This window comes from Drosophila bipectinata, chromosome XR, assembly GCF_030179905.1.
Source record: "Drosophila bipectinata strain 14024-0381.07 chromosome XR, DbipHiC1v2, whole genome shotgun sequence".
In the NCBI taxonomy this organism is placed as follows: domain Eukaryota; kingdom Metazoa; phylum Arthropoda; class Insecta; order Diptera; family Drosophilidae; genus Drosophila; species Drosophila bipectinata.
In genome coordinates, this window is record NC_091735.1 from 10,185,007 (window position 1) to 10,196,817 (window position 11,811).

General features: G+C 54.9%; 1 protein-coding gene across 1 annotated transcript; it reads right to left on the reverse strand.

Moving 5' to 3' along the window:
* Positions 1-2,078: 2,078 nt before the first annotated feature.
* On the reverse strand, positions 2,079-6,690 carry LOC138925621 (uncharacterized). The gene is made up of 5 exons (XM_070276469.1): positions 5,344-6,690; positions 5,083-5,270; positions 2,877-5,030; positions 2,368-2,742; positions 2,079-2,259 (listed from the first exon to the last, which is right to left on the reverse strand). Exons 1-5 carry the CDS (start codon positions 6,688-6,690, stop codon positions 2,079-2,081), a joined length of 4,245 nt encoding a protein of 1,414 aa, XP_070132570.1.
* Between the last annotated feature and the right edge of the window lie 5,121 nt (positions 6,691-11,811).

Below are 11,811 nucleotides of genomic sequence, written 5' to 3' on the forward strand. Positions count from 1 at the left end.
ACCACTCGCTCTTTCTGGCCTTCCCGCGTGTCGTATAGGAGTATTCTGTCACTCAGGTAGCTATCCACCATCTTCAACAGGTACTCCGGGATCCTAAGCTCCTTCAGGGCTTCGAGAGTCCGCGACCAGCTCGCCGTGTTGAATGCGTTCTTTACGCCCAGGGTGGTAACCAGACAGTATTGTTTGGTTCCCCCTCCCATCTGGTGCCTTGGATGGCGCTTGCTGCCAGGGTCTTCACCCTCATGATGGCATCTATCGTTGACCTCCCTTTCCGGAACCCGTACTGCTCCTCCGCCAGTCCGCCCTCCCGGCTTATCGCCGCCTGGAGTCTCGTGGCCAGGATCTTCTCCAATACCTTGCCTACGGTGTCAAGGAGGCAGATGGGTCGGTAAGACGCGGCCTCACCGGGTGGCTTACCGGGCTTTGTTAGTAGAAGGAGCCTCTGCTTCTTCCACACCTTCGGGAAGGATCCTTCCAGCAAGCCTTGATTGTAGACTGCTGCAATCTTTTCTGGTATTTGGGCCAGGGCCACCTTGAGTGCTCGGTTTGGCACCGCGTCTGGGCCGGGAGCTTTGTTGGGAGCTAGATTTCGTGCAGCCGCTAGCACCTCCTCTGCTGTGACCGCTTCCACTGACTCTTCTTCGACGTCCTCAATAGCCGGGCATGTTCCTTTTCCTTGACAGCTTGGAAATAATATGTCTATTATGGCGCTCAGTGCGACCGGGTCTGAAGGGGGCTGGCTCCCTGCCGTGACGTTTGTTGTTACGATTTTGTACGCCCGTCCCCATGGGTCGTGTTCCGCTTCGTCGCATAACTTGAGGAACAGCTCGCGCTTACTGTCCCGTATGGCCTTTTTCAGCGTTTTCCTCGCTGCCTTGAATTCAAGGCGTCTTTGCTCCTGCGCGTCAGTGCCACGAGCTCGCTGCAGGGATCTTCTAGCCCTTAGGCACTCCTTACGAAGAGACGAGATATGGCTTGTCCACCACGGAGCTGGTTTATGCTGCCGCAAAGGTCGTGCGCGCCTTCATGCATGCGTTACAGGCCGCATCAAGGGCCGTAGCAAGCGCCGCCGCCGAGTCGTTTGCTGTAGTGTGGAGATCGAGCTCAGCCCTCCGCACGTGGTTTGCCATTTGTTGAACGTCTAGCGTGTCTTGTCGATACGCCTTGCCGCAGGGGGGAATGCGCGAGGTCGCCCGGCTGATTCCGAGCGAGCAAAGTATGGCCTCGTGATCACTGGCCGTGTAGATGTCGGCGATTCTCCACTCTGAGGTCCGTGCCAAACTACTGCTGACGAAGGTCAGGTCAATAATGGAACCGGCGCCTGCTCTATTGAAGGTTTCCTGGTTGCCCTCGTTAAGAAGGGCCAGGTCCAGGGGTGCTAGGATCTCCAGCAGGGCTCTGCCTCTAGCATTCGTGGTGGTGCTCCCCCACTCCTGTGCCCACGCGTTAAAATCACCCGCTATTAGCACTGGGTGTTTGCCTCTGGCATTTATCGCTAGCTCCTCTAGAGCCTTGCAGTAAGCATCGAGGGAGAGGCTTGGGGCTGTGTAGCAGCTATACACCCATATGCCTTTCCACTGGATTCTCACGAACCCTTCACCTCTCCTCACTTGCCTTGGCCCTTCCGCGGAACCTTTGCAGATCCAGATGGCCGCCTTGCCCTGGTTGTTGGTCGACCACTCCTCGCCTGGACCGACGCTGTACGGCTCGCTGAGAATGGCTATGTCAGCATTCATCTCGCCTACGGTGTGTCGCAGAAGGTCCTGCGCCGCTCTACAGTGATTCAGATTGAGCTGGATCACTTGCATCCTGCCCTATCTTTTACAGCTCCATTGGAGTGCGGACACCGTCGACTGTATGTGTATGTGTATGTGTATGTGTATGTGTATGTGTATGTGTATGTGTATGTGTATGTGTATGTGTATGTGTATTTTTTTTTTTTTTTTATATTCATGTTTATTGATTAAAACTATCTTATATGCCTACTATACATTGTTGTTCCCCGACTGGGCTGTAGGAGCATGGACCTAAGTTGTGCGGTACGGCCGTGAAGCAATGCTTCGCACACCTCTGGCGCCCTACTCCTCCCGCCCATTACGCGCCCTCTCCAGGGCTCTCAGCTCCGTCATCATCTTAGCCACAAATACGGCTATAGCTTCCCATTTGACCAGCGTCTGGAGCATTTGAGGCACCATGCTGCTTGGAGTAAAGGCCTCTTCCAGGATCTCCTCCAGGGTTAGGCGATCCTCCTCAAATCGCCTGCAGTCGAAAAGCACGTGGAGTGGGTCCTCTGTGACTTCACTGCCGCACGTCGGGCAGCAGTCCTCACTTTCATGGCCAAAACTCTTTAGTTAGCTTCAGAAGCACCCACTGAGGGCCTGAGTGAGGTAAATGTCTACCTGGCCATGCTTCCTTCCGGTCCACACTCCTACGTCCGGAATGAGACGAAACATCCAGCGTCCCTTGGATGATGCCTCCCATCGCCGTTGCCAGTTTGACAAGCTAGTGGCTCTCGCTTTCCTCTTCCTGGCCGACACCGATGAGGGGCTTTCCTGAGCCATGTTGGCCAGCTCCTTCCTCTCTTGGACCAGCTCTTGTATGGGTCTTGTATCAGACCTACGATCACGAGGGCCGCGTCGTCCGACTCCGTCGTAAGGGCGCAGGACGTCCGTAGCGCGCAGAGACGGTGGTCTGCCTCGATTCCTCGTGCGTAGGACCTTACTCCTATCGCCTCGACCCACACTGGTGTAGCGTACAGCATTTGGGAGCTTACCATGCTAGTGATGAGCTTTCGCCTTTCTTGCCTCGGGCCTCTGATGTTGAGGAGCATCCGCGAGAGGGCACTCGTCGTCTCGCTCGCCCTCCTGTGGGCGTACTCGAGGTGCTCCCGGAACGAGAGCCTTGTATCAAGCCAGACCCCTAGATATTTTATCGCTCTCCCTGAGGTAACGGCCACTCCTCCTACGTGAACTGTCGCTATTTCGACCTTCTTCCGGCTCGAAATTAGCACTGCCTCCGTCTTTTGTGGGGCGAGCTGAAGGCCGGCCCTTGACAGCCATGCCTCCACGTTCGCCACCGCGGAGTTTGTTTGGGTTTCCACCCCGCGTACAGTCTTCGCCACCACCACTATGGCTATGTCGTCGGCAAATCCTACGATAGTAGTACCCTCCTCCATGGGTAATCGGAGTACTCCATCATACATCGTATTCCACAAGAGCGGGCCTAGCACAGAGCCCTGCGGCACTCCGGCGGAGACCACCCGCTCTTTAAGACCATCCTGCGTGTCGTACAGGAGTACTCTGTCACTCAGGTAGCTATCCACCATCTTCAATAGGTACTCTGGGATCCTGAGCTCCTTCAGGGCTTCGAGAGTCCGCGACCAGCTCGCCGTGTTGAATGCATTCTTCACGTCCAGGGTGGTAACCAGACAGTATTGTTTGGTTCCCCCCTCCCATCTGGTGCCTTGGATGGCGCTAGCTGCCAGGGACTTCACCCTCATGATGGCGTCTATCGTTGACCTCCCTTTCCGGAACCCGTACTGCTCCTCTGCCAGTCCGCCTTCCCGGCTTATCGCCGCCTGGAGTCTCGTGGCCAGGATCTTCTCCAATACCTTGCCTACGGTGTCAAGGAGGCAGATGGGTCGGTAAGACGCGGCCTCACCGGGTGGCTTACCGGGCTTTGTTTGCAGAAGGAGCCTCTGCTTCTTCCTCACCTTCGGGAAGGATCCTTCCAGCAAGCATTGGTTATAGACTGCTGCAATCTTTTCTGGTATTTGCGCCAGGACTACCTTGAGTGCTCGGTTTGGCACCGCGTCCGGGCCGGGAGCTTTGTTGGGGGCTAGATTTCGTGCGGCCGCTAGCACCTCCTCTGCTGTGACCGCTTCCACTGACTCTTCTTCGAAGTCCTCAATAGCCGGGCGTGTTCCTTCTCCTTGACAGCTTGGGAATAGGACGTCTATTATGGCGCTCAGTGCGACCGGGTCTGAGGGGGGCTGGCTCCCCGCCCTGACCTTTTTTGTTACGATTTTATACGCCTGTCCCCATGGGTCGTGTTCCGCTTCGTCGCATAACTTGAGGAACAGCTCGCGCTTGCTGTCCCGTATTGCCTTTTTCAGCGTTTTCCTCGCTGCCTTGAATTCAAGGTGTCTTTGGTCCTGCGCGTCAGTGCCTCGAGCTCGCTGCAGGGATCTCCTAGCCCTTAGGCACTCCTTACGAAGAGCCGAGATATGGCTTGTCCACCACGGAGCTGGTTTGTGATGCCGTGCAAAGGTCGTGCGCGCCTTCATGCATGCCTTACAGGCCGCATCGAGGGCCGCAGCAAGCGCCGCCGCCGTTTCGTTTGCTGTAGTGTGCAGATCAAGCTGAGCCCTCCGCATGTGGTTCGCCAGTTGTTGGACGTCTAGCGTGTCTTGTCGATACGCCTTGCCGCAGGGGGGAATGCGCGAGGTCGCCCGGCTGATTCCGAGCGAGCAGAGTATGGCCTCGTGGTCACTGGCCGTGTAGATGTCGGCGATTCTCCACTCTGAGGTCCGTGCCAAACTACTGCTGACGAAGGTCAGGTCAATAATGGAACCGGCGCCTGCTCTATTGAAGGTTTCCTGGTTGCCCTCGTTGAGAAGGGCCAGGTCCAGGGGTGCTAGAATCTCCAGCAAGGCTCTGCCTCTAGCATTCGTGGTGGTACTCCCCCACTCCTGTGCCCACGCGTTAAAATCACCCGCTATCAGCACTGGGTGTTTGCCTCTGGCATCTACCGCTAGCTCCTCTAGAGCCTTGCAGTAAGCATCGTGGGAGAGGCTTGGGGCTAGGTAGCAGCTATACACCCATGTACCTCCCCACTGGATTCTCACGAACCCTTCACCTCTACGCACTTGCCTTGGCCCTTCCGCGGAACCTTTGCAGATCCAGATGGCCGCCTTGCCCTGGTTGTTGGTCGACCACTCCTCGCCTGGACCAACGCTGTACGGCTCGCTGAGAATGGCTATATCAGCATTCATCTCGCCTACGGTGTGACGCAGAAGTTCCTGCGCCGCTCTACAGTGATTCAGATTGAGCTGGATCACTTGCATACTGCCCTATCTTTTACAGCTCCAATGGAGTGCGGACACCGTCGACTTCCTGCGAGGTGCTTTGCCTCCTTCTCGCCTTTTGTCGCGCAAACGTAGCAGGTGCTCTCGTTTGGACAGTTGGCGATTTTATGCCCGCTTTTGCCACAGCGGATGCAGCATCCGCTCCTATCAGTGGGGCTTCGGCACTGGCTCGCAATGTGGCCAACTTCCAGGCATCGGTAGCACCTCGGTTGGCTCTGCCTCTCCCTAATCCGACACACGGTCCATCCTATCCTTACTCTCCCTTTGTTCACAACTGCGGTCGCAATTTTGCTGGGCAGACCAATGATGGCGGTCTGTGTGTCCCTGGATCTCGCCCGTAGGCTCCTTAACGTGGCCGACTTCCCATCCACTTCAAACTGCTCGGCCAGAGCAAGCCGTATGTCCCCTTCCGTCGCTAGCGGGTCGAGGTCCCTGATCTCTATATACTTCATCTTGCTGTCCTCGGACAGCGCTCGCACTTCAGCTGCTCCTTGTAGAACCTTTTCGAGGTTCTCCCTCATGGCGTCCGTGCTATCCACTCGGTTTTTCGAAAGCTCGAGCAGAAGGTTCCCTGTTGCGGTGCGGCGCACCTTGTGGACATTTTGGCTGAATTCCTTCAGCTGGCCGTCCTGCCGTCTAGTGACCAAGGCAAGCACCTCGCTATACTTCCTTCCCTTGGCTTCCACGACCAGCGCGTCCGGTCGGGTGAACGTCCTTGGCTTCCTCCGTGTTGCTGTCTCCCATCCAGGTCCTGGCGCTGCTGTCAGTGCGGCCGTGCTCTGACCCCCTACTCCAGCAGTCCTGGGGTCCGGGTGGTTTGAAGTCCGCTTGGTGGGCCCTTCTCGTGCCCGGATTTTCGGGTTATTCGCCGAGGCCAATGGCGCGCCTCTTGGTAGTGGAGTCGCGCTGTCCTGGCTAAGCCGTCGCCACGGGTCAGTCTGGGCTGCCGCTTCCTTGCGCCGCGTTAGGAGGGTTTGTGTTTTTTGGTCCGTCTTTGCAGTATCTGCCTGACCGCACCTCGAACAGACGACCTCCGCCGCTGCCGCCGTCGTCCCTGCATCGCTGGGGTTGGAGAGGATCCCGCTAAGGCCTTCCTGTAGCTCCTTCATCCTGCAGAACATCCTCTTCATTTTGAGATTGATGCTCCTCACCTGTTTCTCGTGCGTTTGCTGGATTATGTCCTCCAATATCGCCTCTAACTCCGCCAGCATGCCGGAGCAAGGCTGCTCTGTTGCCGCTCTCGTCCTCTTAGCTGGAGTCGATCTCTGGGGCTCTGATGGACTGGATTGTTCCCTCGTCCTTTTTGGGGTCTCCTTGTCTTCACCCGCGGGAACACCGCCTGTTGGCATCGCTGTGCTCCGCGTTGCCTGCAGAATGGGTGACCGCAGGATCTTGGAGCTGCTCAGAAACGCTGAGGATTGCTCCGCACTTTGTTGGCTTGTCGCTTTTACTGCCGGGGCGGCCAAGCTAGCCACCGCCTCGTCAGTCGTGGGTTGAATGGTGTTTGGGGCCTCCAGAATCCGTGCCCCGACCGTGGGTTTCCCCACGGGTGGATTTCCACTTGAGTGGTTGCCACCTGGAGTATTTATGTTCTTAACCATCATTCTTCCAGTTGTGCTTTTTATACCTACTGCCAGGTTTGCATTTTATACCTTCTGCAAGGTACGCTGCCGGCCACTGTGGCTCAGACGCAGACCCCGTAGCCGCCCATTATGGGACAGTCGCTAAGAGGATTTGGAGTGGGAAGAAGAAGGGGGAGGGTGGGCATGGTCCATCAGGGCTACCATGGGGGATATACCGCCCCTACTCGGTCGCCATTGCCCCGTTTCCAGAGTGCACCGCCGCGGCGGAGGGGTTGGACAATGGTCGGGTCCATAACCTTGTGCACTGCTCCTAGGATCCCGCCCGCCCTCATAAGCGCGCTATGGAAAATTCCTCCTGGTGCCGCCCTCTGCGGGTGGCGTTAGCAGCGACGATACGGCGCCAAGTGGCGCCCTCTTCAGGTACTACCGATTGATCTGAGCTGGTCACACTGCCGGTCAGCTGTGATCAGCTGGTACTGCGATCCGCATCACTGACCAGCACAACCCAATTTGGGCGAATTTGCAACGCGGGAAAAGCGATGCCACCAAAAGAGAGGGAGAAAGCTTACCCTGCCCCCCCTTTGTCAAGCAACGTCGGATTATTGCTCCGGGGCCAGCGAGCCGGAAAAACAAAGCCACTGGGAACCCTACGTTCCTGCATCCCAGGTGAGCCATGATAAGTGCCCAGGAGTTCACAAACTTGTTTTTTAAGCCCCACGAGGCCGGAAAACTGCGCGATCTGCGGGACGCGGCACAACCACGTCCGTCTCGTTCAACCTTCTCCTTCACTTCCAATGTGTATGTGTATGTGTATGTGTATGTGTATGTGTATGTGTATGTGTATGTGTATGTGTATGTGTATGTGTATGTGTATGTGTATGTGTATGTGTATGTGTATGTGTATTTTTTTTTTTTTTTTTTTTTTTTTTTTTTTTTTTTAAATCGTTTATTAACAAAAAAATAAATTAAAACTCAGTTCTAACAATACGGAGTCTCCTAAGTTCCTGTAACCCTGCGGTAATGCCGCTAGGCTTTGCTTCGCAGGGCCAGGATTGGCGTGCCTAAGCGCCCACTGCTTTTTGTTGTCTAGGCTAGCCTAGCCTCTGCTCGGTTCCTTTCTAGCCGTCTTAGCTCCTTCATCGTTAAGGCGGCAAAGCTGCTCATGCCTTCCCAGAACTGGGCGTCCTCCAGCAACCTCCTTCCAATGAGGTCCACCGTCGATACTTCCCCTAGGAGTCTCCGCCTTGAGGCTGAAAAACGTGGGCAGTCCAGAACCACGTGTTCCGCCGTCTCGTCCACCCCGCATTCCGGGCATCGTGGATCGTCGTCGTGTCCAAATTTGAAGAGATAGCTTCTGAAGCATCCGTGGCCGCTGATCACCTGCGTGAGCCAGAAGTTTACCTCCCCGTGACTTCTTTTGAGCCATTTCCTAAGGTCGGGGACTAGTTGGTAGGTCCAGCGTCCCTTGGTCGACTCGTCCCATCGTTGTTGCCACTTCTGTAAGGTCATGACTCTTTTTGCCGGCGGCGTAACGCTGCCAGGGCATGCCCGTTTAGCGCTGCTAGGGCCTGGTGTAAATCTTGCCGCTCCGCCGCGAGCAGGTCGATTGGTACCATGCCCGCGATGACTAGCGCTGCATCCTCCGATATCGTGCGGAAGCCCGAGCACACCCTTAGGGCGCAAAGCCTGTAGGTGCTGGTCAAACCTTTGGTGTACGACCTTTTTTTGGCTGCCTCCGCCCACACTGGGGCTGCGTAGAGCATTGTTGCGCTGCAGACGGTCTGAAGCAGCAGTCTCCGACCTTGCTTCGGGCCCCTACAATTGAGCATAATCCTCGATAGTGCTCTGGCGACATTCGCTGCCTTTCGATTTGCTTCTACAAGGTGCTCCCTGAAGCTAAGCCTCGTGTCCAGCGTTACACCCAGATATCTGATGGCCCTGGTTGATGTGACCACATGTCCACCTATGTTGATTGTGGCCGTCTCCACCCGCTTCCTGCTTGAAATCAGGACAGCCTCCGTCTTGTGTTGGGCAAGGTTTAGCCCTGCCTGTTTGAGCCAGCCGATGACCTTCACGATTACAGCATTGCAGAGCTCCTCAGCTTCCTGAATGGTCTTGGCGACGACCACTACCGCGATGTCATCCGCGAAACCGACAAGGTGTGTCCGTTCCGGGAGCTCTAGTCTGAGGACCCCGTCGTACATCACGTTCCAGAGGGCTGGGCCTAAGACTGAGCCTTGAGGGACGCCGCAGGTGGCCGCGTGCTCTCTGATGCCTGAGGTCGTCTCGTACCTAATAGTACGGTCGCTGAGGTACGACCTTATGAGCTCCACTAATCCAGTCGGCACACGGAGATTTCGCAGCGCCTCCACTATGGCATCCCAGCTGGCAGTATTAAACGCATTTTTGATGTCCAATGTGGCGATCAGGTAGTACTCCTTGCTTCCGCCCGCCCATCTGGTCCCCTCGATTGCCTTGGCTGCTATCCTCATGTGTGTATGTGTATGTGTATGTGTATGTGTATGTGTATGTGTATGTGTATGTGTATGTGTATGTGTATGTGTATGTGTATGTGTATGTGTATGTGTATGTGTATGTGTATGTGTATGTGTATGTGTATGTGTATGTGTATGTGTATGTGTATGTGTATGTGTATGTGTATGTGTATGTGTATGTGTATTTTTTTTTTTTTTTTTTTTTTTTTTTTTAAATCGTTTATTAACAAAAAAATAACTTAAAACTAAGCTCTAACAATAAGGAGTCTCCTAAGTTCCTGTAACCCTGCGGTAATGCCGCTAGGCTTTGCTTCGCAGGGCCAGGATTGGCGTGCCTAAGCGCCCACTGCTTTTCTTTGTCTAGGCTAGCCTAGCCTCTGCTCGGTTCCTTTCTAGCCGTCTCAGCTCCTTCATCGTTAAGGCGGCAAAGCTGCTCATGCCTTCCCAGAACTGGGCGTCCTCCAGCAACCTCCTTCCAATGAGGTCCACCGTCGATACTTCCCCTAGGAGTCTCCGCCTTGAGGCTGAAAAACGTGGGCAGTCCAGAACCACGTGTTCCGTCGTCTCGTCCAGCCCGCATTCCGGGCATCTTGGATCGTCGTCGTGTCCAAATTTGAAGAGATAGCTTCTGAAGCATCCGTGGCCGCTGATCACCTGCGTGAGCCAGAAGTTTACCTCCCCGTGACTTCTTTTGAGCCATTTCCTAAGGTCGGGGACTAGTTGGTAGGTCCAGCGTCCCTTGGTCGACTCGTCCCATCGTTGTTGCCACTTCTGTAAGGTCATGACTCTTTTTGCCGGCGGCGTAACGCTGCCGGGGCATGCCCGTTTAGCGCTGCTAGGGCCTGGTGTTAATCTTGCCGCTCCGCCGCGAGCAGGTCGATTGGTACCATGCCCGTGATGACTAGCGCTGCATCCTCCGATATCGTGCGGAAGCCCGAGCACACCCTTAGGGCGCAAAGCCTGTAGGTGCTGGTCAAACCTTTGGTGTACAACCTTGTTTTGGCTGCCTCCGCCCACACTGGGGCTGCGTAGAGCATTGTTGCGCTGCAGACGGTCTGAAGCAGCAGTCTCCGACCTTGCTTCGGGCCCCTACAATTGAGCATAATCCTCGATAGTGCTCTGGCGACATTCGCTGCCTTTCGATTTGCTTCTACAAGGTGCTCCCTGAAGCTAAGCCTCGTGTCCAGCGTTACACCCAGATATCTGATGGCCCTGGTTGATGTGACCACATGTCCACCTATGTTGATTGTGGCCGTCTCCACCCGCTTCCTGCTTGAAATCAGGACAGCCTCCGTCTTGTGTTGGGCAAGGTTTAGCCCTGCCTGTTTGAGCCAGCCGATGACCTTCACGATTACAGCATTGCAGAGCTCCTCAGCTTCCTGAATGGTCTTGGCGACGACCACTACCGCGATGTCATCCGCGAAACCGACAAGGTGTGTCCGTTCCGGGAGCTCTAGTCTGAGGACCCCGTCGTACATCACGTTCCAGAGGGCTGGGCCTAAGACTGAGCCTTGAGGGACGCCGCAGGTGGCCGCGTGCTCTCTGATGCCTGAGGTCGTCTCGTACCTAATAGTACGGTCGCTGAGGTACGACCTTATGAGCTCCACTAATCCAGTCGGCACACGGAGATTTCGCAGCGCCTCCACTATGGCATCCCAGCTGGCAGTATTAAACGCATTTTTGATGTCCAATGTGGCGATCAGGTAGTACTCCTTGCTTCCGCCCGCCCATCTGGTCCCCTCGATTGCCTTGGCTGCTATCCTCATGTGTGTATGTGTATGTGTATGTGTATGTGTATGTGTATGTGTATGTGTATGTGTATGTGTATGTGTATGTGTATGTGTATGTGTATGTGTATGTGTATGTGTATGTGTATGTGTATGTGTATGTGTATGTGTATGTGTATGTGTATGTGTATGTGTATGTGTATGTGTATGTGTATGTGTATGTGTATGTGTATGTGTATGTGTATGTGTATGTGTATGTGTTTTTTTTTTTTTTTTTTTTTTTTTTTTTAAATCGTTTATTAACAAAAAAATAACTTAAAACTAAGCTCTAACAATAAGGAGTCTCCTAAGTTCCTGTAACCCTGCGGTAATGCCGCTAGGCTTTGCTTCGCAGGGCCAGGATTGGCGTGCCTAAGCGCCCACTGCTTTTCTTTGTCTAGGCTAGCCTAGCCTCTGCTCGGTTCCTTTCTAGCCGTCTCAGCTCCTTCATCGTTAAGGCGGCAAAGCTGCTCATGCCTTCCCAGAACTGGGCGTCCTCCAGCAACCTCCTTCCAATGAGGTCCACCGTCGATACTTCCCCTAGGAGTCTCCGCCTTGAGGCTGAAAAACGTGGGCAGTCCAGAACCACGTGTTCCGTCGTCTCGTCCAGCCCGCATTCCGGGCATCTTGGATCGTCGTCGTGTCCAAATTTGAAGAGATAGCTTCTGAAGCATCCGTGGCCGCTGATCACCTGCGTGAGCCAGAAGTTTACCTCCCCGTGACTTCTTTTGAGCCATTTCCTAAGGTCGGGGACTAGTTGGTAGGTCCAGCGTCCCTTGGTCGACTCGTCCCATCGTTGTTGCCACTTCTGTAAGGTCATGACTCTTTTTGCCGGCGGCGTAACGCTGCCGGGGCATGCCCGTTTAGCGCTGCTAGGGCCT

Bases quoted from the DNA above. Each gene is read 5' to 3' on its own strand.
- LOC138925621 (XM_070276469.1), bottom strand. From the start codon at position 6,690: ATGATGGTTAAGAACATAAATACTCCAGGTGGCAACCACTCAAGTGGA. The intron at 2,743-2,876 runs GTACGCCCACAG...ACGCTACACCAG, and splicing joins TCGTTCCGGGAGCACCTCGA to TGTGGGTCGAGGCGATAGGA. The intron at 2,260-2,367 runs GTGCTTCTGAAG...TTTCGACTGCAG, and splicing joins CTCACTCAGGCCCTCAGTGG to GCGATTTGAGGAGGATCGCC.